The following is a 26,366-nucleotide window of genomic DNA, read 5'->3' on the forward strand; positions in this document are numbered from 1 at the left end:
TGACACTAAGTGTCGCATTAAATGCACACTGTCAGCCTGCAGAGTTAGGTATGATAGCACTATTTGCTATCATATCAGTGTCTAATGACTAATTTGCCACTGTGGTAACCCCTTGATCTATAAAAGGAGGCCCATGGCAACGGTTCGAGAGGTTAGAAGTTTAGACCACTCACACCCCCATACACGCGTAGTCGCTGCCGCCTCGATGCGATCCCTATTGTGCTACCTTGCGTTGGTCTGCTCTTTGTGCAACGCGACTCCCCCCTACCAAACCAGCAAGGCGCCATCCTGGTCCCATAGGTGGTCGTGGTTTCCCGTGACAGTCTTTAACTGACATCTTGATCTGATGATAACCAGAGTAAGTGTCCAGGAAGCATAAACTCTCATAACCCGTTGTTGCATCAATGATCTGGTCGATATGAGGGAGAGCAAATGGATCAGCTGGACAAGCTTTGGTGCGATCTGTGTAATCAACACACATACGCCATGTGCCATTTTTCTTAAGTACAAGCACAGGGTTAGCCAACCACTCAGGTTGAAAAACTTCCATGATAAACCCAGCTGCCAAGAGCCGGGCTACCTCTTCTGCAATGGCTTTACGTCGTTCCTCATTGAAACGACGGAGGAACTGTTTGACCAGCTTGACTTTAGGATCACATTAAGGTGGTGCTCAACGAATTCTCTCAGTACACCTGGTATGTCAGAAGGCTTCCATGCAAAGATGTCCCAATTCTCATGGATGAACTCGATGAGTGCGCTTTCCTATTTAGGATCCATCCCAGCACCCACACTGAACTGCTGAGAAGAGTCGCCAGGGACAAAATCCACTTGTTTGGTATCATCTGCCGACTTGAACTTAAGCAGAGGGTCCTGCTCAGTAGTAGACTTTTTCAAAGGAGACATGTCAGCCGGGTCAACATTGTCCTTATAAAATTTGAGCTCCTTAGTGGCACAAGCCGCCTCTGCATAAGTGGCATCACCTTCCTCACACTCTATGGCGACTTTTCATTCTCCATGAACTGTAATCATCCCCTTTGACCCTAGCATCTTCAACTGCAGATAAACATAGCAAGGGTGGGCCATGAACCGAGCACAAGTCGGCCGGCCGAACAGTGCATGATATGGACTTTTAATTTTGACTACCTCAAACCATAAGGTTTCTGCTCTGTATTTGTATTCATCACCAAAGGCGACTTCCAGAGCAATCTTCCCTACAGGGTAAGCCGACTTGCCTAGCACAACACCATGAAAGACTGTGGAAGATGGCCTAAGATCCTTCTCTATGAGATTCATTTGTCGAAAAGTGTCATAATACAGAATGTTAATGCTGCTACCACCATCCATAAGCACCTTGGTGAACTTATAATCTCCCACCTCAGGAGCGACCACAAGAGCCAGCTGACCCGGATTATCAACCCGAGGCAGGTGATCTGCCTGGCTCCAAGTTATTTTGTGCTCGGTCCACCTCAAATACTATGGAATAGCCGGCTCAACCGCATGAACCGCCCGCTTATGAACCTTCTGATCACGCTTGCAGGTACTTGTAGTGAAGAGGTGATACTGCCCGCCGTTAAGTTGCTTGGGGTTACTCTGATACCCAGACTGATTGCTCCCCTGGCCAGACTATTGATGACCCTGATTCTGATAGACAGAGTTTGAGCTGCCTCCATTGAAGCCGGACCCTAAAAACCCACCGGAACCTGATCCGCCAGGCGGTCCATTGCCATCATTAGGATGCTCTTGAAACATATGGTTCTTAATCTCCCGCAAGAGATGACAATCCTTCCAAGCATGTTTGGTTGGCTTATGAGGATAACTGTGCTTCGGACAAGGGCTATTTAACATCTCCTCCAGACTGTGTGACCTCCCCCCATTGAAGGGCTGCTTGCCATTATCATTACGACATTGATTCTTATATCCAGCGTTGGTGTTAGCCACCAGATCGGACCCTCCATCAGGGTGCATGCACTTACCACCATTGTCCTAGTTATTACCATTGTGCCCGACCATATTCTGCTGTTGGCCCTTAGCACCGCTGTTTTTCTCGCCCTTGTTAGATTTATCCTCATCATCAGAACTGGGGTCCTTTGTATTGTCAGAATCTGCATATTTTGTGAGAGCACTCATGAGCTCCCCCATGTCCTAGCACGTACGCTTGAGTCACCCGATCTTCTGCTTAAGGGGCAAAAAGTGCAAGTTCTTCTCCAGAATCAAAACACCTTGACCCACCGGAATATTATCTGAAGAGTGGATGATAGTAGAGACCCGCCGAACCCAATGATAGGCCGACTCATCCTCCTGTTGCACACAATGATATAAATCAACAATTTTCAGCGACTTCTTGCATGTCCCTTAAAAATTCTTGATAAAACGCACCTTCAACTCCGCCCATGAGTTGATAGAATTGGGAGGCAGGCCTTTCAACCATGTACGAGCCGGCCCCTCCAACATCATAGTGAAATATTTGGTGCAAACTGCATTGTTGGCTTCCAGCATGTCCAAGGCTAACTCATAGCTCTCAACCCAAGCTATTGGCTCAAGATCCCTGTGTAATTGGGCACCTTACGAGGACCTTTGAAATGCTTAGGCATACGCTCATTGTGCAAAGCTAGTATTAAACACGACACTCCAACAGTTCTGGCACTTAACCCAGCTCCTACTGCAGCATAAGGAACCATAGGGGGGGGCTCATAAGCCCCCTGGTTTACGGCCTCCTCACAGCGGTTTTGCCCGCCATCCATGAATGCTTGAACCGCACCCCGGGGATCGGGAGGGTTAACATGGGGCGGGTTTTGGCGCCGCTCACTGTTGGAGACTGCGGGTGAGTTGATACGCCGACTGTTACTACAACTCGGACGGGAAGTTGAGTGCATCCTGTCACGACTGTATGAATAGGTGGCATGCTACGCCAGGGCTGTTTGTAGGAGCTCGACTGTGTTCCGGGTTTCCACCGTTGTCGTTGAGCCGCCGGTCATTGGAATCGCTGCAAGCCGGGTCGCCGCCGCTACCATGTTATCTACTTGGTTAGAGAAGTGCCCAAGCGATGTCGGGAAACGTTGTGGCAGTGTCTGATTAGGGGGCGGGTTAGGCACTGACTCTTCCCTTCGTATCGGCTCAGTCTAATGGGGTTGAGCCGCCACCCAATTTCCCGACAAATCCGAGTTGAACTGGGGATTCACCCGGGCATCTGGAGTACTTGGTCCTGCTTCGGGAGTGCCAAACAAGCGCCTTGGGTCATATGTCAACGGTAGGCGACTCCGATGCCTTCTCTGGAACACTACATTGGATGCGTTTTGGTCCAGATTTAAGCGCCAAGCCTCTGCCCTCACACGCTCTGCCTCTGCATCAATTTGAGCCTTCAACATAGTTGTCTGGACGTTCTCAGCTACAATGCCGTCTTGGGCCTTGGTTATCTCCTCACGAATCTTTGCAATCTCTGTGTTGCGCTCTACCTGATTTTCCGTTGTAACCTTTGTTACCAACAAAGTTGTTAAGGTGCCCATGAGATCCAACAGTACCTGAGTCGGAGGCCTTGCTGAATCGGAACCCTCAACCCTTGCAGCAGCTGGGTCAGAGATTGTTGCAGCCGCTATTGAAGAATTGAGATTCGGCCCTGTGCTCCATGAAGGTAGCAGTCCTGTATGCCAGCTCATATGGGTCTGATATACTGTGGTCCTCGGAATAGCCCCCAAGTCCGCCGTCTTGAAGTTGATAGATTGACTCTGTCTCTCCAGTCGAGGACTCATCACCTGAGTAGATGAGAGTCTCTCCCCTAGAGGCAGAATTCTCCGCAAGTTCCATCCCTTGCATGAAGCCCACGAAAGCATGCCTCCACCCGGCTTGGACCCGGGCGGGTTGCATGCACCGAGCTGGCTCGATGATGTCGGTGTTGAGGTCCGGCTTAGCTTCTGACCCGTTGACCTTGCCGATGAAGACGTGGATTCCGCCGAAGGGGACCCGGTACCCGTACTCAATCAAGTCGACCTTGGGGCCCCAGCCAGCGTCGTCGATGTAGAGCTTGCCGCGGCGACTCTTGGTCATCCTGCCAACAGCATACCCCTCGATCCCTGGGGAAGAGCGCTTCAAGAACTCAAAACCACCGTGCACTGGCCCCACCGTGCAATGATGAAGCGAAACGAGAGCCTTATGCATTCAAATATAGGAGAGAATAAGTTACTCCTCTTGAACTGGAAAAATGTCTTACCTTTAGATAGAGAGGAAGTACCTTCTATAATATAAAACACACACACATGCACATATTATATACACCTTGGTATCGATGATCATTGGTGATGGTCAAATGGCAAAAATATAGCATGTTCCGTGGCTTGGGGGTGCAAGACGAAGGATGTCGTCCGATCACTTCTGCTATTTTCAAGGCCACCAATGGTAATGTCAAGAAGTCTCCAACGGATGGTGCATGGATAAGAAACATAAACACATCGGTGGGAATTAAGGTGACCCAATTGTTCACATTGTGGACCTTGATACATAACCATGTCCATTTTTTAAAATCTCACTTCAGATGGCACCTACTCAACCTATCATGCTCAATTTGAAGGCATTATTGTCGCGACTATGCGGCTGATCATTTGGAACAATTGCCCCGCCGCTCCACCTCCCCCCCCCCCACACACACAACATAAATTCTTTATGTGGCATATATGTGAAGATAGAGTTTGGACCGCGAGGCGCCTCCAAAAGAGAGGTTGGTCTGTTGTGATCTTTGTTTGCTTTGTAGGAGGAACTGGAGACCGTCGCTCACATTCGCTTCAAATGCCACCTCACCGATGGCATTTGGACCATGATCTTAGATTGGCTAGGTTTGACGAACATGGGCATTAATTCTTGGGCTAACTTCGGATTGATCTTTGAATGGTGGTTTTCAGTGATTCATCCCAATGGTGAGCAAGCCATGTCATCTTTAGTCAGGTTGGTGTCTTGGTCGATTTGCAACAAAAGGAATGCATGGGTTTTGCAAAACCATTCTTCATTACTGTCTATCATCATCGCCATGATTAAACAAAAAGCCGAGTATTGGTTGACCATCGGGGCTAAACATTTGAGATGCATCATGCTGCAAGAGTAGTTCCTTTCGGTATCCAGCCCACATATGTTGTTTGTACATATTGAATTGTCTTCTTGATCAATGAAATGCCAGAAAGCTTTTGCGCTTGTTTCCAAAAAATACCAAAAGTGAGTTAGAGATAGTTAAGACTAGGATAATTAACAAAATCAACACATGCCTCACCCTGTTTGCAAATAAGTTTTAGAGGACACAAAAGCATTATTGACTTAGTGAATCACACTTGACACTAAATTATCACTGCTTTCTAAAACCGCTTACCTATCCTCCTAGCTTCAACACCAACTAGAAAACATACAACCATGTTAATTCGGTAGTCTCAGCAAATAAAAAGGCATGCCATGCAGTTGCCAAACACGATACATGCTAAACTTAGTTCCTTGTAGATCATTTGTCGGAGACTATAAAAAGATCGTCATATGCACTAACAACTATCATGCAACAATGAGGTGCAAATGATTCTAGTTATCAGCGTGATGCCTCCATTGAGTGATATCACTACTGGAATCAGCTTCTTTGCCGTCCACCATGGCAGATGGCAAAGGCATGGATCATGGACATCAAAAGTCTTTGCCGTCAGCCAGCGGACGGCAAACCATCCGGCTGACCACGTGCCAGCAAAGACCTTCTTTGTCGTCCGCTTCGTAGAAACGGATGGCAAAGGATTGTGCCGTCAGCCATCCGAGGCCAGCAGACGACAACGAAGATGGACGGCAGCGGTGTGAGGTGAGAGCCGTTAGGGGTTAATGGCGTTCTTTGCCATCCGCCAGCCGACGGCAAAGAGGCAAAGCTCTTTGCCGTCCGCTGATGGACGACAAAGAGCTTAGCTAGGGCAGCACTGGGATGCTGCCATGTGGCTAGCTATGCCATCGGCCAGCAGACGGTATAGATGGCCCTGTTTGCCAGGCCTATTTGGTCACTTTGCCGTCCGCTTGCAGACGGCAAAATGACCAAATAGGCATGTTGCCAGTTTGCACAGGTGACTGCCACGTGTCCTCTTTGCCGTCTGCTAGCGGATGGCAAAGAGCTTTGTCGTCTGCTAGCAGACGGCAAAGATCCTGTATAGTCCTTGTTTTTTCTGTTTTTTCTTAAATTCATTCAATTTCACAGAATTTCACACACACACACACACACACACACATTTATATATATATATATATATATAATTACACACACACACACACACACACATATGAAAATACTTTCGACAAGCATACCAACACATATACATACCAAATCATATCCCTGCCATATGGATATGATCATCCAACACATATACATAGCAAATCAAAAGTCCATATGCAACATATATAGCTAGCCAACATATCCAACAACAAGCATACAATGGTTCCATCCATACATGCATACATAGGTAGCAAGTTTCACATTGTTCATCCTACAAAATCAAAACAAAAAGGAAGCATAAAGAGAAGAGTAGACTCCATCGACGCAAGCTTCCTCATCTAAAGAAAATCTGCAAATAGGGAAAGAAGAAAGTTAGAAGAAGAAAGTAAGAAGAAGAAGAAGAAGAAGAAGAAGAAGAACACTAGCTAGAAGAAGAAGAAGAAGAAGAAGAAGAAGAAGAAGAAGAAGAAGAAGAAGAAGAAAAAGAAGAAAAAGAAGAAGAAGCTTTTTTCTTCTCTTTCTTTTTCTCCTCTCCTCTTCTTTATCTTCTTCTTCTACTAACTAAGGTAAGTAAAAATGTCATTTTATTGCTAAGCTAGGTAAAAATGCTAAGTGTAGGTCATTTTAGAGCTAAGCTAGGTAAATAGGTCATTTTGGAGCTTAGTAAGGTTATTATGTCATTTTCGAGGAAAATAAGCTAAGTCTATATCATTTTGGAGGTAACAAAGATTATCATGCCATTTTTGACCTAAGTATGCTAAGTATGGTATAAATGAACTGAATAAGCTAAGTATAGCTCATTTTTTTTATCTAACTTAGGTAATTATGACATTTAGGAGGAAAATAAGCTAAGTATCCATTTGTAAAGCAAAACATTAGAGAAAACTTACCCTCATCACAACAAATATGATGAAGATCGCAACTAAGGTAATAATTGATCCAATGGCATAATGATACCAAGCCTCATTATCAATGGCATATTTTCTAATCTTCTTAAGCTTCAGGCGCATTGCATCCATCTTCAAGCGCATTGCATTCATCTTCATCTTGTGATCATCGATGACATCGGCAACATACAACTCCAATGTCATCTTCTCTTCTTCAATTCTTTTAATTTTTTCTTTCAAATACTCATTTCCTTTTTCTACTAAATTTAACTTCTCAACAAGAGGGTTGGTTTCAAATTCCGGTTCACATACCTCCTAGATTAAAATATCTCTATGTCAACTTGATGGCCATAATTGTCATAAATGTGAAATGCAACAAATAGTTATGAAAAGGAATTTACCACATCTGAATCATAAAGCGGGCGAGGGCCGACGGGGACGAAAATCAAGACCATGGCACTATGTATAAGAAACAATCATACAAAGTAAGAAAATTATACATATCAACTATATAAATCATACAAAGTACAACATAAAAATTAGAATACCTAAGAATCACTATCGGTAATGACATGCTCATCATCATCATTAATAAATGCAACATCATCATCACTATCGGTAATGACATGCTCATCATCATCATTAATAAATGCATCATCATGTGGAAGGCCACATTTACGTAATCGTTCAAGCATTGACAGGTCATCTGCAGCAGTAACTTCTTCTTCTTCCGGATCTTCTTGTTCCGGCTCAGGGTCGGATTCACTATCGTTGTCTACTTCAATGTTCTGGGGTGGAGTAGAGCGTTTCTTGAAACGTTTTTTGGCAAGACGTGTTTCTTGGAAGAATTCTCCTTCGTCATATGTGTCTTGGTTAATGTGATGTTCATAATCCTCTTCATTGCGGGGAGGTGGTCTAACATGTGGTGGCACTTCATAAATGACATCCCAACCACTGAGATTTGGATCACTTTGACAGGCCCATGGTAGATAGAAAACTTGGGTTGCCTGTTGAGCCATAATATAGACATCGGGAGCATCCAAATGGGTGCTTTGTTTGATTCGACTAGCCCTATATGTTCATGAGTCCTTCTAGTCTCCCTGGGCTGGAACCAATAACATCTGAAGAGTATGATGTTTGGTGGGTTATCACCATAGAATTGAAGTTCATAAATTGCTTCAAATCTTCCATAATACTCGACACCTCCTTCGGTAATAGCAGAGACACAACAATTTGTAGACTTTCGGTCGGCCATAGATAGCTCTTTGCCATAGGTACGAAAGCGATACCCGTTGATGTCGTAATTGTCAAATGAATGAACCTTATAGTCAAAACCATTAGCTACTTGTCTCAATTCGGCATCCATAATCTCTGAATTAGCCTACAAGTTTAATAAGAAAGTATTGTTGCATTAGTCGCAAATTAGCCAAAGAAATGAAAGGGTCTAATGGAAATTACCATTTTTTTGAACCAATAGATGAAACCGGGATATTCGCCTCCTTGCATTGCCAGAAGCTCATACTCTTCGACGGATCCTTTTGGATCATCGCTCCAAACGAGAATATGGCGACGTATCGACTGCATCAAATATCCAGGAATAAGGTAAGTTCAAAGAAATTAGAAGTTGCAAAACAATGTAACGAGATCTTACTCGATGTACGGCCGCACTTCTATTAGGTTGTTAAAGAGATACAACGAAATGGTCCGCCATTCTTCAACATCCAACGATACTGGTTTCCAAGCACTGGATGGTGCGAGATTCCCTTTGAATATGCTGAGGTTGGATTGACCCTTTGTAGGCTCGTCGGCATTGTACCGATGCTTCGGATTATGCAAATGACGTTTTTTAGCTTCGTAGTGTGCTGTCACGAAGTTTGACGCCTCGACCATCGATGCTTCTATTCTACGTTTATTTTTACATTTTGCTCGAAGCGTCTTCTGCATCCTCTCAGTTGAGTAGCACCAACGATTTTGCACGGGCCCCCCCAATCGTGCCTCGGTCGGGAGATGCAAAATCAAGTGTTGCATTGGATTAAAGAAGCTTGGCGAAAAGATCATCTCTAACTTGCAGATCAACTCCGGTGCCAACTGTTCCATTTCTTCTAGGAGGCCAGGCGATAGTTCTTTTGCACAAATAACACGGAAGAAATAGCTCAGCTCTGCCAGTACTAGCCATTCATCCTCAGGGATGAAGCCACGCAACATCACTGGCATTATCCGCTCTATCCATATGTGCCAATCATGACTTTCAAGACCAAATATTTTCAATTTACCAAGACTCGCTCCCCTCTTTAGATTTGTTGCATACCCATCGGGGAACATCAACTGCATTTTCACCCACAAAAGAATTTTCTTCATAGCTAGCCTTCCAAGATTGAACCATGCCTTTGGCTTCTTCCAGTTCCGCTTTCCTTTCGGTTCTTGCATGTTTTGTAACGGTCTATCATAGAGCTCCTCTAGATCGTCTCTAGCCTTAGTATTATCCTTTGATTTTCCCTGTATGCCGAACAATGTACCAAAAATGGCTTCGGCGATATTCTTTTCAGTGTGCATCACGTTGATGTTGTGTGGGCAAAGGAGGTCTTTGAAGTAAGGCAGATCCCAGAAGCATGTCTTGTGAGTCCATGCGTGTTCCTTATTATACCCCTTGAAATACCCTGGATGCTCTGGATCTGGCTCGAGAGCGTTTATCTGATCTAGGGTCTGTTGGCCTGACAACGCAGGTGGTGCAGAGTGTTTGACAACTCTACCTTTCATGAAGTTCTTCTTGTCTTTCCTGAACTTATGGCGAGGATCTAGAAACTGTCTATGCAAGTCGAAGCAACTATACTTGCGCCCCGTCATCAGCCAACGAAACTCAAGAGCTCCCTTGCATGTGGGGCACGGGAACCTTCCATGCACACACCAGCCAACGAATAGCGCATACGCCGGCAAGTCATGTGTCGAGCACATGTACCAGGCACGCATTATGAAGTTCTGTTTGCTAAAGGCATCGTATGTCTTGAACGCATTATCCCAAGCTTCTTGCAATTCGTCCTTAAGCGGCTGCATGTACACATTCATATTCTTCCCCGGATAGTTGGGCCCTGGAATTATCAACATCAAGAAAATGTTCTTTCTTTGCATAATCTACCCGGGGGGGGAGATTGAGTGGAATGACAAACACGGGCCAACAGCTGTATGGGGCTGCCATCTGACCAAACACATTGAACCCATCTGTGCTGACGGCGACTTGAGGATGCCTTGGATCTGCCGTTTTTTCCTTATGTAATGCATCGAAGCGCTTCCACGCTTCACCATCCGATGTGTGCATCATCATCACATTCCCATCTGCATCTAGTTTGGTTCTTTTGCCCGTTTTGTGCCATGTCATCTGTCTGGCCGTCTCTTCGACCATGAAAAGACGTTGAAGTCTTGGTACGATTGGCATATACTGAAGAATATTAATGGGTATTTTAGTCTGCGTCTTCTCACCCATACCATTGTCTACCACAACATACCTGGAAGAATTGCAAATGGGACAATAGTTCAAGTCCTCATACTGAAGCTTAAATAAGACACATCCTTTCTCACAGGCATGTATCTTATCATAGGGCATCTTAAGAGCACGGAGGATTTTGTCTGACTGGTACAGGTTTGGAGGTAGCACATGGCCTTTGGGTAGAAATCGTCCGAAAACTGTCACCATCGCGTCATAGCATTCTCTGCCCAAGTTAAATTGAGCCTTCAAAGTCATTATTTGTGAGATGGCATCCAGCTGACAAAGCTCAGTGTGCTCGTGGAGAGGACGTTTTGAGAACTCCAACATTTCAGTGAAGGCCTTTGCAGATTCCTCCATCTCCTTGTCTGAGTCCCGAGCATCGTCAAAGTCTTGCACCATGTCTGTGGTCCAGGTACCATGCTCGTCGGTGCGACGACGAACCACCTCGGCTCTGGCACGTTGGGTAGACTCACCATGTAATGTCCAGACCGTGTAACCAGGCGTAAAACCAAACTTCTGCAGGTGTTTACTCATTTGAAGCTCGCCCCTCTGATTATAGTTGTCGCACCGGACACAGGGGTACCAGCTAAATTTCTGTCTATTTGCAAATGCGGCTCTAACAAACCCCTTAGTTTTTGTTAACCATTCCTCGGTCCAAACATACTGACTAGTGTAACCGGTGTACATCCACGCACGATCACTCATATTGACTTCCTACTGGACACACAAGAAATATATACATAATTAGGCAATCCATATCCATCAGCTAATGGAGTTTGTTAGTTTTATTACGTCCATGCAACCTACACGCTAATAGGTAAGGATAGGTCCTAATCTCACCCGAGTATGTGTAGATCGGGTTCGTTTTCCCATGCTCTACTCCAGATCCGACGCAAAATTTCGGCAGCACCTCCCCGCTGTTCTCCTGATACACGTCTCGGCAATAAGCAGGGAGGATGTGTACCCGGAGAACAATAGGGAGGCACTGACGAAATTCTGCATCAGATCCGGAGCTGAGCATATGGGAAAACGAACCCAATCTACACATACTCGGGTTGTCCATGGATAACATTGGACAATTCGAAAGAATCACGATTATAAATATGCAAATGCATGCATATTTATAGATGTAACCCTTTCGAATGGGAGACGCGTAGTGGTTACGCATACTGATGATTGACACCTATAGCTAGCAAGTTTCATCGGCACAAAGACCGGAACAGAGCAAATGAAGGGGGGAGGAGGAGATGACATTTGTGCTCACCAACGAACGCAGGGGCGGAGCTCGTCGAACACTAGACCCTCGCAACGATGAAATAACTGCATATTTAAATTGAAAGATGAGTAACATAGCAAGTATTCGACATCGACGGCCACATGTACCTCGCATTGACGATACTTGCTATTTACGGTACCATCGACACCGAGGAACCCTCTAACCCGCTTGTCCCCGGGTAAACTAAATAGCAACTACCATCGGTGCAAGGTACATGAGGCGGTCGGTGTTGAACACTAGATCCACATCCCACAAGTGAAGCCGGCGCCCGGCGTCCCGCAACAATAGTTCTGGTGGCCGATGATGGTCGAACACCTTGGCGAATTTGTCTGGCAGCCTCTGCGATGAGGATTAAAGCCAAGTTTTGAATTTTTCAAACAAACAAACCGACTTGACTTACTTTGGGTGTTTCAAGTTTCAACACTTAGCTTTCAATCGTCATCTCTGAGGTTGCCAGACAAATTTGCAATGGTGTTCGACCGCCATCGACACCGAGAACTGTTGCTGTTGGACGCAGGACCCCTGTGTCACTTGTGGGACGTGGATGTAGTATTCGACATCGACGGCCACATCTACCTCGCACTAACGATACTTACTATTTAGGGTACCATCGACACCGAGGAACCCCCTAATTCGCAATGGTGTTCGACCGCCATTGACGCCGAGAACAATCGACACACGGGCGACGGGTCAGCACTCGGACCGGGGGTTCTCGGCATGGGCGTCGGGACCGACGGGACCCACTGGCTCCACCATCTATCCCCTCGGCAACCCTCTTCCTTTTTCCCTTTTCCCTCTTCTTCTACTTATATTTCTTTTTTCAATTATTTTCTTCTTCTAACTATCTAAACCTAAATCTGGCAGTAACCTAACTATCTACCACTAAAACCTAAACCTAAACACAAAAACCTCTTCTTCTAACTATCTACCACTAAAACCTAAACCTAAACACAAAAAATAGTAAAAAAATCACCTTGGGCGGCGGGGCCGGGGCGTCGCCGGGGCGGCAAGCCTTGGGCGGCTCGGCGGTGGTGGAGGAGGAGGCGGGCGCCGGGGCGGCGGGGGCGGGGCGCCGCCGCGGGCCAGGGGGTGGTGCGGGATGGGGCGGCGAGCCGGGCGCCGCGGCGGGGGTGCCGGGCGGTGGTGGCGAAGGGGCCGCAGGGCTCCTGGGCGGTGGAGTGGGGCGGCGGCAGCGTCCGGGCGGCGACGGGGCGGCGATGGCCGGGCGGAGGGGGCACCGGGCGGTGGTGGCGACGGGGCCGCATGGCTCCGGGACGGCGGGGTGGTGCTGCGGCGGGGTGGGGCGGCGGCAGCGTCCGGGCGGCGACGGTGCTCGACGGCGGCGGTGTGGGCGCGGGTGAGTGGGGGCGCGGGGTGGAGAGAGCGGTGAGAGAGAGGGGAGAGAGCAGTGGGGTGGGACCGGAGAGACAAAGAGGGGGCGGCCGTTACTAATTAGTGGGGACACGTTCTGTGCCGTCCGCTAGCGGACTGCAAAGGGCGCGCATAGAAGAAGGGGAGACGTCCGTTAGCTGGGCCCTTTCTTTACCGTCCGCCAGCAGACGGCAAAGGTCCGGCAGGCAGACGACAAAGATTAGGCTGACGGCAAATAGGCTGACCTAGCCACGCCGTGCCCTGTGGGGCCACCTGGCTCTTTGTCGTCTGCTTTCTAGCTCTTTGCCGTGAGCGGGCTGACGGCCAAGAAGCAGCTGACGACAAATATCCTTTTTGTCATCAGCTCGTTCTTTGCCGTCAGCTTTGTGGAAGTGGACGGCAAAGAGCCTCTTTGCCGTCAGCTGGCCGACGGCAAAGAGGAGCCAGACGGCAAAATGCCAGATTCCAGTAGTGTATGGCTCTCTTTGTCCTCGCGCAGTTTGAGCAATGAGGCCGAGTCTTGGATTTTTCATTAGGAGAACATGTTTTAGCGCCCGTGTATCGATGCCTTTGAAAAGGAACCCTTTTGATGCCTGGGCGAAACACATCGTCATCTAAGCCCTCACACACATTATTATCGCTAGGCCCGATCATTGCATGAATCACCAGGGTCTGTCTTGATCTGCCATTGCGTCGGCTAACACTGTCTTGAACTATGGAGGCCACACCAAGCGCTAGCCTCATCAATCTGAAGCACTAAAACCACAGTTCAAACCATGCACCACCAGAGGAAGCAGTGGTTCAGCCTGCCACTGACTCTACTCTACTTTTTTCCTAGTATGATATTGTTATAATGGGACTTATCTTACATCATATGCCACATGGGATACAATCAAGTCTCTCTCTTGTCGTACCCAAGCCATACACAAAACTATTGTACATGAGGTAGTCCCGCTACACTTTTTCCTACCCTGCACGCCTAATCCCCCCCCCCTCCACTACCTGGTCTTTCTTTTTGCCTAGAGCATCGACCTCCTCTACAAGCAACACCGATATGCTTGAAGCTATACTGAACCTACACACTGCAGTCTGATTCTACGTGGCTCTGTGGGGCAGTGCATTGGCCATGCCTTTACCTACTTAGTGGATCACACAAGCTATCAAAACAACTACTGTCCAAAGTACGACTGAGGTGAGTGAAAAGAGATGCCCGAGGATCCGCCAAATGGTTTTTGGAAGGTTCTTGAGAGGAGACACACAAAACACCGACAAAAGTGAGAGGAAGGCGGCAATGACGACTTACGAGAAAGGAAACCTATTTCTTCATGGATTGCACGCATGCTCCTAAGGGGAGTGCATTTTTCCGGCAATAGCTTGTTTTTTCCTCAATAGTGTGAATTGCTTACCATGTATGTCACGTGGTAATAACTGGATGAATTGTTCATTCGAAGATCGACCTTGTAGTATATGATTGATTTTACAATTGAGTCAATTACATCACTAGTGCTAGAACTTGGCATGAATGGTCAGTTTAGTGCTACAAGTTGTGGTGTACATTAAAGCGATGCAAAAACTTGGCTTTGCGGTGTAAATACGGTGCAAAACTCGTTTTTGTACATCCATGACGCTGACGAGGCGTCTTAGCTTGGCATGAGGCCCGCTGTCAGACGATGGGGACAAGGCATGTGGCCTGCTCTTTTTTTCAGAAAAAACTTCAGTTTTTTTTTCGCAAAAAAAAACACTAGGTGGCCCACCTGTCAAAAATAGCACTGATAGGAAAATTGTACCCACTAGGTTTCGAACCTCAAACCCGCAGGTCCTGCAAGCCTTACCAAATCAACCGATCAAGTTTCCTGTTCATTTGTGATCAGTACTAAGAGTGTAAATTAATTCTTTTTGAACACAAATGAAAAAGGTGCACCTTAGTGGTTCGAACCAAGGAGCTACATATTTTACAAATTGGCGATTAACCACCAGGCCTGACGACATTTAGTTCTCTATAATAATAAATATTTTCTATACCAGTTTGGCCTAACAACATAAATTAAAACTCTAAACTTTGAATGAAAAAAATCCAACAGTCAAACCAGTGACCTCCTATCCTGATAGTGCAAACCAACACCCGACAAAGATTGTTTCTTATACATAGGCTAATGGTTCTTTTATATTGAAGCCACATTTCTATTCTTTAGAAAATATAATATTTTCCTTATAAATGTGCACATGATTTTTCATGAAGCATAAATATTTTTCCTAAAAGTACATAAGCATTTTCCAAAAGCATGAAAAATCTATATATTGCATTAATATTTTATTAAAAATGTTAATTTAAAATTATACAGATATTTATTTAAATACATTTAACCAATGTAAAATATTTATAAAAGTTCATAGAAATTTTAAAAAATTAATATAGTTTCAGAAATGTTGAATATATTGAAAACAATAAATAACAGTAAGTTGTCCCAGGAACAAGAAATACTAATAAATATGAAGATCATACCTGAGGTCACCTGCGACATTTTTAATAAAATATTTAACCATTTAAAAACTACATACATTAATGTTTTCTAAATTATATAAACATTTATTGAAATATGTAAATTCATATAATTTTAATATTCACCTTTTTAATAAAACATGCATGCAGTATATAAACGTTTTCATGCTTTCAAAACTGTTTATGAACTTTTAGGAAACAAAATACTTATGATTTACGAAAAATCGTGTGCAATACCTATAAGTAAAAAATTATATTGTCTAAAGAATATATATATATATATATATATATATATATATATATATATATATATATATATATATATATATAGGTGTGCTAAACTAAGCCCGAGCGTATTATGTCTTAGCGTACGCTCCGGCCGATCGACCCAACCGGACAGTTCGCACTAATTAGCCCGAACCACGCACTAAAAAATCAAAAGTAACGGCTTACGACCAGGTCCACGCACTTCGCCTGGTCCGTGCTCCTCCCTGGAAAATCAGTAGTAACGCGTTACTGCATACCTGTGTGATCAAGAGCCGTTCCTTTTTCATTTTTTCTATGCTTGCCGTTACTGCATGTGGCTTGTGGGATCAAGAGCATCCCATTTTTACTTATTTTCCTACGCTTCAATTGTACTGTATTTCCCAATGAAAAGAGCAGATGTAGTAATTCGTTACTTCAGATCAGTATGGTTGTACCAGGTTTACGAGGCAGGACTGGATCATCTCTAACTAATTGGTTGGTAAAATATGTCTTTCATTACCATTCAATCCATCCATTTTACTGCCAACAATTTCATTACCACCCTCGAAATCTAATTTCATTACCATCCACCCCATCCTTTTTACATATAGCAAGGCACATGTAGTAACTCATTACTACATATCAACATGGTCTTACTAGGTTTAATAGCCGAGGGATCGTAGTTTATTGCTTGGTAAAGTATTTTGGCGCATTACCATCTCTTATATCTCTATATTACTGCCAACGATTAGTAATCTTGGAAGCCGGACTTCGTGGACCATGCTAGTATAGATGGTATCCAAATTAAATCTTATTACTATTCTCTTCACACACTTTTACCCTCAACTAATTAGTAGCGGTTCCTAAAAAACCAAATTAGTAGCGGTGGAGAGGCCTGCAGGACGTGGTGGACCACGTGAGAACCGAAGGTAATCAAATTAAATCCCGTTACTATTTCCTTCAAACCCTTTTACCCTCAACGGCTTACTTCTGCATGCGCGACCATCCCACCTAATTAAGACCGGAGCGTACATCTCAAAAAAAAAAAGACCGGAGCGTAGGCTAAGCAATTCTGCGCTCTCGCTCACAATAGCGTGACCGTATATATATATATATATATATATATATATATATATATATATATATATATATATATATATATATATATATATATATATAAGTGGCCTATTTAGCAAACAATTTTTTGGCGGCCCTGGTAGTTAATCGTGTATGCCTGAAATCTTCATATCGTTTTTTTTTCAGGTGTTGTTACCTGCTGGTTATAGGTTCGAAACTCTGTGTGTGCTATTTTTTCCTCAATGCGTTTTGTGCAGGTGGGCCTCCCAGCGTTATTTTTGTGCAAAAAAAACTGAAGTTTTTTTTTTTCAAAAAGAGCAAGCCGCACAGCCTGTCCTCATTATCCCGTCATTGACAGCGGGCCCCAAGCCTTGTTGGCATGCCTCATCAGCGTCGTGGACGTATACAAACGAGTTTTGCACCGTATTTGCACCGCGAAACCAAGTTTTTGCACCACTTTAATGTACACTACAACTTGTAGCACTAAAGTGACCATTCATGCCAAGTTCTAACACCAATGATGTAATTGACTCAATTGAGTCTTTACAATTACTTGTTCTTTTGTGGGGAATTATGGTTATGTCAACGTACTAACCGTGCGCAGACAAATCATCATATGTAGTTGTTGTGAATTTGTTTCGTGAGTATCGTCGGTGTAATGACAAGTCAAAGAACCTGCTTCGTTGGTAGCACTGGCTAATTAAGCTGGTCTTGGACGGCAGCTCACTAGTCAGTAGTAAACAAATAGCATCGTTGACAAAACCAAACTAGCTGCTAGCCGCCCTGCATCCAACAAGCATGTGATTTTTGTGAATTGTGATCCCCTGGTCACGGCAGACAAAACCTAGACGTTTGCCCCAGCAATCAACTGACCATGCATCACGGTTCACAAAGCTCGCGTGCTAAACCAACACAGATAGCTTACGTGTTTTGTTATTCCATAATTTGCTGCAAACGAGTTTGTGATGATGTTTTTCCCTGCAAACCAATTTATGGTTCCAGTCCATCAGACTTTAAGTTAAATTTTGTATTTTCATTATTCAATTAATGAAAAGGGATTGTGCCCGGTTCAAAGATCAGTGTTTAAGTTGTACATGGGAGTTTATGTCTTGTGGCGATATGCGTTCATTGGAAGGAGATTTTCTCGTCGACTACAAAGACTTTTGTAGCGGCTTCGTCAATCTCAAGATGATGCACTGGCTCAGTTTTTCGGAGGTAGTCATAAGATAGGGTATGCGTGTGTTTAAGAAATGGGTGTATGAGAGTATGTTTAAGCGAGACGCATTGTGTATCTTTTTTTTTTATGTTTTCCCCGTGAGGTTGGACTGCACATTACAGTGTACAACTCCGAGTTTGTGATGACTTTTGGAGCCTACACATTACAGTGTGCCGCGGCACACGGTAACTGGGCCTGTTCTGCTGGCGCAGATGTGGTAGTGCTCACTCAGTACGTGACGCGAGGGTGAACGTGACGCGACGGTCCACGCGAGGCCATACGTGGGAAGGCCGGAGCGTGTCCACGCGTTACGTCCCGCCGGGCCCGCATGGCAGTGGCACCCGAGCTGGCGCTTATCCTGGGTCCAGCTAGGCGCCCGCTCGAACCACCACCCACCAACCAAGCACCAGACCTCGCCAGATAATCAGAGAGGAGTCTCGCCGCCGGCGACGGCCGCCCGCACATGCCGATCTCCGCCGGCATCCGCGCGCCGCCGCAAGGGGCGTCGGTGTACGTCCCTGGGAGCCGGATCCTCCGCGTCCCCGTTCCTCAACTGGCGGCGGGCGGCGTCCGGCGCAGGAGGCTCGGGGTCGTGGTGGCGGCGGCCTCCTCCGCGGCGTCACCCGACGAGCTCCACGCGCGCGGGAGGCATCTCCACGGTTTCCCCGAGGTGAGCGCGAGCGCGATGCCGATACCGATGCTCCTCCGTGGAGCGGGTGTCTGTCTGTCTGTCTGTCCGTGCTAGCGAAAGGAAACTCTGCCCCTTTGGTGGGGCAATATATGCAAATTATTATATACTCATAATCATGTGTGCAACTCCGCAACACAAATTTTTAAAAAATACGATCGTGCAGACAGAAGCTGAAATCATAAGCAGCATAGAATAGGTTACCTGTAGGTTGAGGTGTCTCGAGACAGGTGTGATGAAGTTATTTACCTCCCACTGACAAAGAATTAGATTCTTGTGAGCTTCCAGCCTTCCGCTGGAAAAAGTTACTCCTATCCTATCGAATCGATGTACTAGAATAGGATTGGCATCTTGTAATCCTATCGAGTCGATGTACTGATGCTGTTCATTACCATGACGCGCTTGTATTGTTTGCAGAAATCTTTACTTTGGAACTTGATAAAAGATGTAGAACCTTTGGATCTAAGTGTAGTCCAGAGAGATGTTCCTCCTGAAACTGTGGATGCAATGAAGAGGACTGTTTCGGGCATGTTGGGTCTGCTTCCGTCTGATCAGTTCCGTGTTGTCGTGGAGGCCCTTTGGGATCCCTTCTTCAAGTTGGTGATATCTTCAATAAAGACAGGGTATGCTTTTCTCCTGAATCATACCATTCATATAGACTATAGTTCAAGTTGGTGATATCTTCAATAAAAACAGGGTATGCTTTTCTCCTGAATCGTACCGTTCGTATAGACTATAGTTGAATTTGATTGTCTCTGGTCAAAAGAAGACACATTTTGGCATGGTCCTTTTGCAATTGTGTGCATATAAAAGTAGCAAATGACTTGATGTGGAATCTAGGTCAACCCGTTATGTGAGGTGGACTGGAAAAGTACGCCATTGGTCGTAGGCTGGTAGCCTGCTGTAGCATGCTCTTATTATCTCTGTGTAGGAAATCGAAATTCAACGTCACTACTCACTGTAAAAAGGGCAGTTATCAGAACAGTTTGCTGCAGTTTGAGTCGCACATGTCAAAAACATGTTTTAAGAGTGTGAACTATAAAATCCGATTCATGTTGCATAGTTTCTTTGAGTGTCCGATTTTAATGCTGGTAGAATTGCTGTCTTGTGTACTTAGACGTTTGTCACATAGAATGTGCAAATCCTACTTGATTTTTTCCATGCCCTTCCATTTGTTATTGAATGACTACATTTGTTTCATAATTTGAGAAGCAGCAGATCAAAACATGCTAGCTAAACTTAATCATTCAGACTTCAGTCTGAAACACTGACCTTGATCAACTTATTTTCATGTGGTAATGGTTGTTAGTAAGAAAACGATCGAAAACTTTGCTTTATTCACTTTTCTAAAACAAGACAGGAAATTTGAACAAGCTCCTGCCCCTTGGTACTTTTTGCTTTCTTATAGGCGCACTTGGCTTGCACTGCCTACTCACAAACATGATAAACATGCCAGGTATAATTATCACCTAAAGTTGCTTTGTCTGTATTTCAGGTACACTCTGTCTAATGCTGAATACAGGCTTTCCCTTGAAAGAATCCTAGAGTTGTCTGATGATGAAACTGAGTGCAAGGAAAGAGATAGCACTGAATATAGTCAAGGATCTATTTTGAGATTATCAGAAGACGATGAAGCGGCTAATGAATCAGAAAAGAGGGATGGCAATTTATTATCGGAAAATATGGGTGGATTAGATAGCTTAAACGCTCAAGCAAAAGAACATATTCTCCAATTGCAGTCTCGCTTGGATTCTATGGAAAGGGTAACATCTATTTCATACTTAATTTGGCAATATAAGATGATTGTTACTCCAACTGTTTCACTACCTCTCTCGGTATCTCCTACCTCGGGTTACTCCATTTTAAAATGTCTGTGTATTGAGGAAATCAATAGTGTGGTTATTGTGTTGACTCCGTTCTATACCCCTGTAAATTAACGTTGAGAATGGTTATATAAATAAATTTATTTAGTAGAGATATGCATTATGGTCATTTCTTATTTACTTTTCTCAGGATTAGTGCGAAGGACAGACCTGGTGCAGTGGTGAAGTACTCCCCACTTGTGCCATGAGGTCTTGTGTTCGACGCGGCCTCTCTGCATTGCGCTGTGCAGGGGTAAGGCTTGCCTCGTATAATCCTTCCCCAGACCCCACCTGGTGTGGGAACTTGTAGCACTGGGTCTGTCTTTTTCTCAGGATTAGTGGGCTGTAAGCATAGTAGGCCGAGGAAAGATATAGTAAAACAGAGTTCTCAGTTTTAGATGTTTATTCTGTTTTTATGAGCAGTCCTATGTATTAGCTATCAAAGCCATGGTGCATTTTTTGCACAGTTACCTTTTTGTATCAAGAATTCACAAGAAGGCTAGTTTCTGTGATGCCTGAGGTCATCTTACTTTCTTCAGCGAGAAATTAGTCCCATTTCTGTTCTTTCTAATCTTCTTGCCTTAAGTTCCCACTCATCGGATTTTATTGGGATGCTTATTCTATTTTCAATCCTGCAGGAGCTACATGAGCTCAAGAAGAAAAATTCTTCCTTGCAAATGCAACAGTTTGCTGGAGAAGAAAAAAATGAGTTACTGGACTACTTGAGATCATTATCACCTGACACGGTTTGTTCTATCTCCTACTTCTTCATCGAGCAGTAATATGTTTCCTCTTGTTTCTGCATGTAGTCTATCCAGTGCTTCTTATTGTCCTTCAGTTGAACAACTCAACAGATAAGCTTCTCAGGTTCGCTGGGTACCTGTTTTGTGTCTGATTTGAGCCACTAACTATTTTTTACAGGTTATCGAACTCTCGGAACCTTCCTGCCCTGGTGTGCAGGAAGCTATTCATTCCGTGGTACATGGTCTTCTAGCAACTCTCTCCCCCAAAATGCATGCAAAGCCCCCTCCACCATCAGAGAACATGGCTGGTGGAACCCTGAATTACGGGAATGGGGATGATGACCGTGCTGAACTCGTGGAGGATGTATCGCTCCCATTTCAGCCCCTCATATCTATTCCACGGGATCATCTTGCGCGTCTATTATTCTGGTAATAATACAAATGGATTTATAGCCCTCTTTTCCTAGGTTGCCTATTGGTGCGTTGGAGGTGAACTCTGATCACCCGTTTCTGCGATGGCTGTTCAGGTGTATGCTGCTGGGCCACTACATCCGAGGCCTCGAGCGCCGGTTAGAGCTTTCGCAGCTCCTGGAAATGTCATGTGACACAAGGTTGTGATTCCCAATTTCCCATGGTGACAATAGCCATGCTTAGGCATCATGAAGCTTTGCCAGTGGGTTGTCATCACCCAAAACAGAAACGTTCCCTATCATCTGTGACCACAGGAAAGAGAAGGTCCGCGGACCAGGGTATCTGGTCTCCTATTCGCTGTCGCCACAAAAGCTCGAAATGGCTGAGTTGCCTGCGGAGTAGCGGGTAGTACCTGCGAAGTTACCAGGTGGTTGTTTCTTTTCGCTTCCTCGTGGATCGTGCTGTGCATATGTTCGGGTAGTGTAGTAATCAACCTTTGCGACTCTTTTGTCATCTGTAAAGTCTGGTTATCTATATGTATAATTCTGTGATTGTATCATAGTTGAACCGCATTGATCTAACTATCTAAGGCCCTTCTTATTTGTGTCAACTCGAAGGGTGTTTCTGCTGTCCCGAGCCAACGCGCATTTTCAGACTCTGGTCTGGAAATGAGATGTTTTGTTAGCCTGGAGGGGTTATGGCTTATGGGCAACCATTCTTTGTGGAAGTGGTTCTTCTGGCCTGCTGTAACATTATAAGATTAGTTTTTGTTTTCGTTTTCCAGGATCAGAGACCATCCTTTAGTACCAAGCTTGAGCGTAGATGAAGGCTTAAGGGCTTCTTTGATTTGTATGGTTTCCTTCATCGTATAAATGGAAAGAGAAAACACAATAATATTGTAGTAGGATTTTACATGCAAAACAAAGGATTGTGAGCAATTTGAATTTTACGGAATTGGTTGTTTGATTTGCAGGAACATGAAAAATATATAAATTCTTGTGAAATCAAAAGGTTAACTCCTGAGAAGGTAAGATTATGCCCCCTTCGTTTCTTTATATAAGATGTATTTATTTTAAAAAAAATAAATAAAATGTAAGGTGTATTTCTTCTAATTCCTCATAATTCTCTTATTAGCCCTTCAGAAAAAAGAAACATCTCTCTTCTGATTGTCTAGATCTCTCGTTGTAGCAAAGAAGGAAGTATCTCTCCGTCGATTGCATGTACTTTCTTGAACTAACTGATTTACTTGCCACTAATCAATAAATTTGTCAAGGATAATTTTGTCCTAACATGTCTATAATTATGTGCCTTGGTCACCGTGCTGAAAATAATATACCTTGCGTAAAAAACAGAGGGGTATTGTTATTATGCAAGACGTTTGCCTTGTCCTTTGTGCTGATGAATGCAAAAAAATGCTGATGAATGCAAAAAAATTGTTTGGGTGGATTGTAAAATTTCTTTGTTTTTTTCCTTGAAACTCAAATCAAAGGCAAAATTCGTAGGACGTGTATAGTCAGTGCGCAGCCGCTTGGAATGGTTAGCGAGCGGTCGGCTAATTTAGGAAATTTCTTCCCCCTTCTAATTAGGAAAACCTTCTCACCTAATCCCTTTTCTCACGACGTATTAAATGCTAGCACAGCCATCTCCTTTGGTGCATGCTTTTTGTTCTCTCATGCATTTAATTTGTGATTTTAAAAATTTAGAAGGCATAACGTTCAATCCGCGTGTCGAAATTACGATCTGTTTTCACCGTTGGAATCTTTACGACGTGCTCTTCGAAACTAGATCTCGAATGGGTATATTTTGATGAATTTTTGTGTGTGCAATTTAATCCCTTTTTGACGCAACTGTATAGTCGTCAATGTACTATCTGACAGTGGATGTGCAACTTTCCCCTACTTATGAATGTGCATTTTTCACTGATGCAAAAGCAGGTGTGAACATATTTAATTCGGTTTTCATTTTTCTAAAAAAAGCATAACTTTTGAACAGAATAAAAAAATTAAGACCCCTTTTCACCGTAGGAATTCCTATGACGTGCTCTTCAAAACTAAATTCCTCATGGGTATGCTTCAACGAACTGTTTTGTGTGCAATTTAGTCTTTATTTAGTGCAAATGCCTAATAGTTGATGTGCAACTATCTGACAGTCGATGTGCAAATTTTCCTCTACCCGTGGATGTGCAGTTTTCACTGATGCCACCTCCATCCAAACTACCATCTACCATTGAGACGTGCAACTTTGTCTATTGCCCTGTCCAATTGACTATTAGTTGTTGTGCAACTTTTCCTTGTCTACGGATGTGCAGTTTTCACTGTTGATGTCTCAGCCAACTGCCTAACAGTGGATGTGCAACTTCAGATGCTACCCCTACAAACTGCCTAGCACTGGATGTGCAACTTTGGATGTGAAAGAACATGCGGTGCCCCCATGTTTGGTTTTAGTAATTGATGACAATCTCTATGGACTAATGGTTGTCTTGAGTTATATGTGAAGGATTTGTCCATAGGCTTTTCTTGAAGTTCATGTGTTGGTTTCAAGGAATTTATGAGTTGACCAAGGTGCTATTAAGGAATTATCCAAACATTGGTCATGCAAGTGTTGAGCTTATTGCAAGCATGTCTTGAAGAACAAGATTGTGTGATCATTCATGTTTACCTTCAAGACATCAGCCAAAGGAAGAGAGTTGGAAAGATTCAAGGTTGATCAAGACTAAGTCAAAGAATGAATCAAGTTGATCAACACACAAAGCATAGAAGATGTACCGAGAGGGATCAAGCGATCCCATGGTATGGTAAGCATGGTCAATTACGCTTTGTGTACTAACCCATGGTCTTCGTGAGAGTTCTTTGTGGGGTTAGGTTGCGGTGTCCAAGTTCAAGTAGGATCATCACGAAGAGATCATATGCTTGAAGCTTGCCGTCCTTTGTGGCGACAATGGACTTGTGAAGATGTGCAGAAGAGTGGCTCACCCATAGTGGAGTATGGGGGAGCAATCTACTAGTCTTCATCGAGCCAACACAATCAAGAAAGGTGGTCCAACTTGAGGGAGATCGTCGTCATCTAGCTCAAGTGGACCATGTGCAAGGCAAAGGTTTGCCCTTGATAGGTTTTCTATTTTACCGGTCTCATGGTAGTTGTGGGAGACCGGGTTATAGGATCGTTTGCCGTACTATCAAGGGGGGCTCTCGATGAGTTGCTTGATCGTATCGTTCGTAGAGAGCTCAAACCATTGCATCCTTGCATCATCTTTATTGGTTCTTGTTTGGTTCTTCTCCTTGTGAGATTTGGAGCTTTTGGTCATGTTCATGACAAGCTCGAGTTCATCGAAAACGGAGTTCACATGCATCTTCTATGATGTTTTCGATGTTGGAGGGTATGCCGGTTCTTCTCTGTTGGAGGTGTCACTCCTTTGTTTGCTAAGCATACTTCTATGATATTTTCGATGTTCATGACAAACTTTGGAAAGTCGCTGTTTTGATGCTACTCGTTGTCTTGTTTCAAACAAGCTTGAGTTTGCTCAATTCGGAGCTCATATGAAGAAGTTATGGCAGTTCTGGTTTTCCTTGGAGTATTCTTTGTTTTCGTGGTTGAGGCATAAGGTTGGCCCCAGTGATAGTACCACGTCCACAGCGGTAGTACCGCCGAAGCTCCCCAGCGGTAGTACCGCTCTCAGAGCGGTAGTATCGCTCCAAGCGGTAGTACCGCTCTCCGAACGGTAGTACCACTTGGGATTTTCGGCCGTAGTACCGCTGTGTGTCTGGGCTACTTTCGCCTCGATTCTCGAACGAAGTTTTTCGTGTTGGGTTTTGCGGCACTAAGGGAGGTAGTAGGAGCGGTAGTACCGCCCTAAGAGGTAGTACCGCTCTTCCCTAGCGGTAGTACCGCCCTGGCAGCGCGGCAGTACCGCTGGGTTGAGCGGTAGTACCGCCCGGAGCGGTAGTACCGCCCTTCCCTAGCGGTAGTACCGCTCTGTGCGGGGATGTACAGTGGGGTAACGGTTGGATTTTCCCCCTCCTATAAAAGGGGGTCTTCTTCCCCAATGAACCTTATCCTTTGAGCTCGTGTTCTTCCCCCATTGTTGACCTTCTCCGAGCTTGCTATTTCTCAATCCCTCCATGGATTCTTGCTAGTTTTTGGGGGAAAAGAGAGAGGAGATCTAGATCCACATTTCCACCAATCACTTTCTCCTCTACGTGAGGGGAACCCCTTGGATCTAGTTCTTGGAGTTCTTGCTGTTCTCCTTCTTGTTCTTCCTCTCATTTTCCTCCCTAGCATTAGTTGCTTTGGTGGGATTTGAGAGAGAAGGACTTGGGCACTCTGTGTGCCCTTGCCATTGCATTTGTGCATCGGTTTGAGTTCTCCACGGTGATACGTGGAAGTTACAAGTTGAGAAG

At 44.6% G+C, this 26,366-nt stretch overlaps 1 protein-coding gene across 1 annotated transcript; it reads left to right on the forward strand.

Moving 5' to 3' along the window:
• The first annotated feature begins 18,630 nt into the window (after positions 1 to 18,630).
• On the forward strand, positions 18,631 to 22,579 carry LOC123110598 (uncharacterized). Its single transcript, XM_044531155.1, has 6 exons — positions 18,631 to 18,935; positions 19,371 to 19,576; positions 20,449 to 20,716; positions 21,454 to 21,561; positions 21,737 to 21,987; positions 22,086 to 22,579. Exons 1-6 carry the CDS (start codon positions 18,729 to 18,731, stop codon positions 22,174 to 22,176), a joined length of 1,131 nt encoding a protein of 376 aa, XP_044387090.1. The 5' UTR covers positions 18,631 to 18,728; the 3' UTR covers positions 22,177 to 22,579.
• The last annotated feature ends 3,787 nt before the right edge of the window (positions 22,580 to 26,366 follow it).

Source organism: Triticum aestivum, chromosome 5B (assembly GCF_018294505.1).
Source record: "Triticum aestivum cultivar Chinese Spring chromosome 5B, IWGSC CS RefSeq v2.1, whole genome shotgun sequence".
Lineage (NCBI taxonomy): Eukaryota > Viridiplantae > Streptophyta > Magnoliopsida > Poales > Poaceae > Triticum > Triticum aestivum.

Bases quoted from the DNA above. Each gene is read 5' to 3' on its own strand.
- LOC123110598 (XM_044531155.1), top strand. From the start codon at position 18,729: ATGCCGATCTCCGCCGGCATCCGCGCGCCGCCGCAAGGGGCGTCGGTG. The intron at 19,577-20,448 runs GTATGCTTTTCT...TCTGTATTTCAG, and splicing joins ATATCTTCAATAAAGACAGG to GTACACTCTGTCTAATGCTG. The intron at 21,562-21,736 runs GTTTGTTCTATC...TATTTTTTACAG, and splicing joins GATCATTATCACCTGACACG to GTTATCGAACTCTCGGAACC.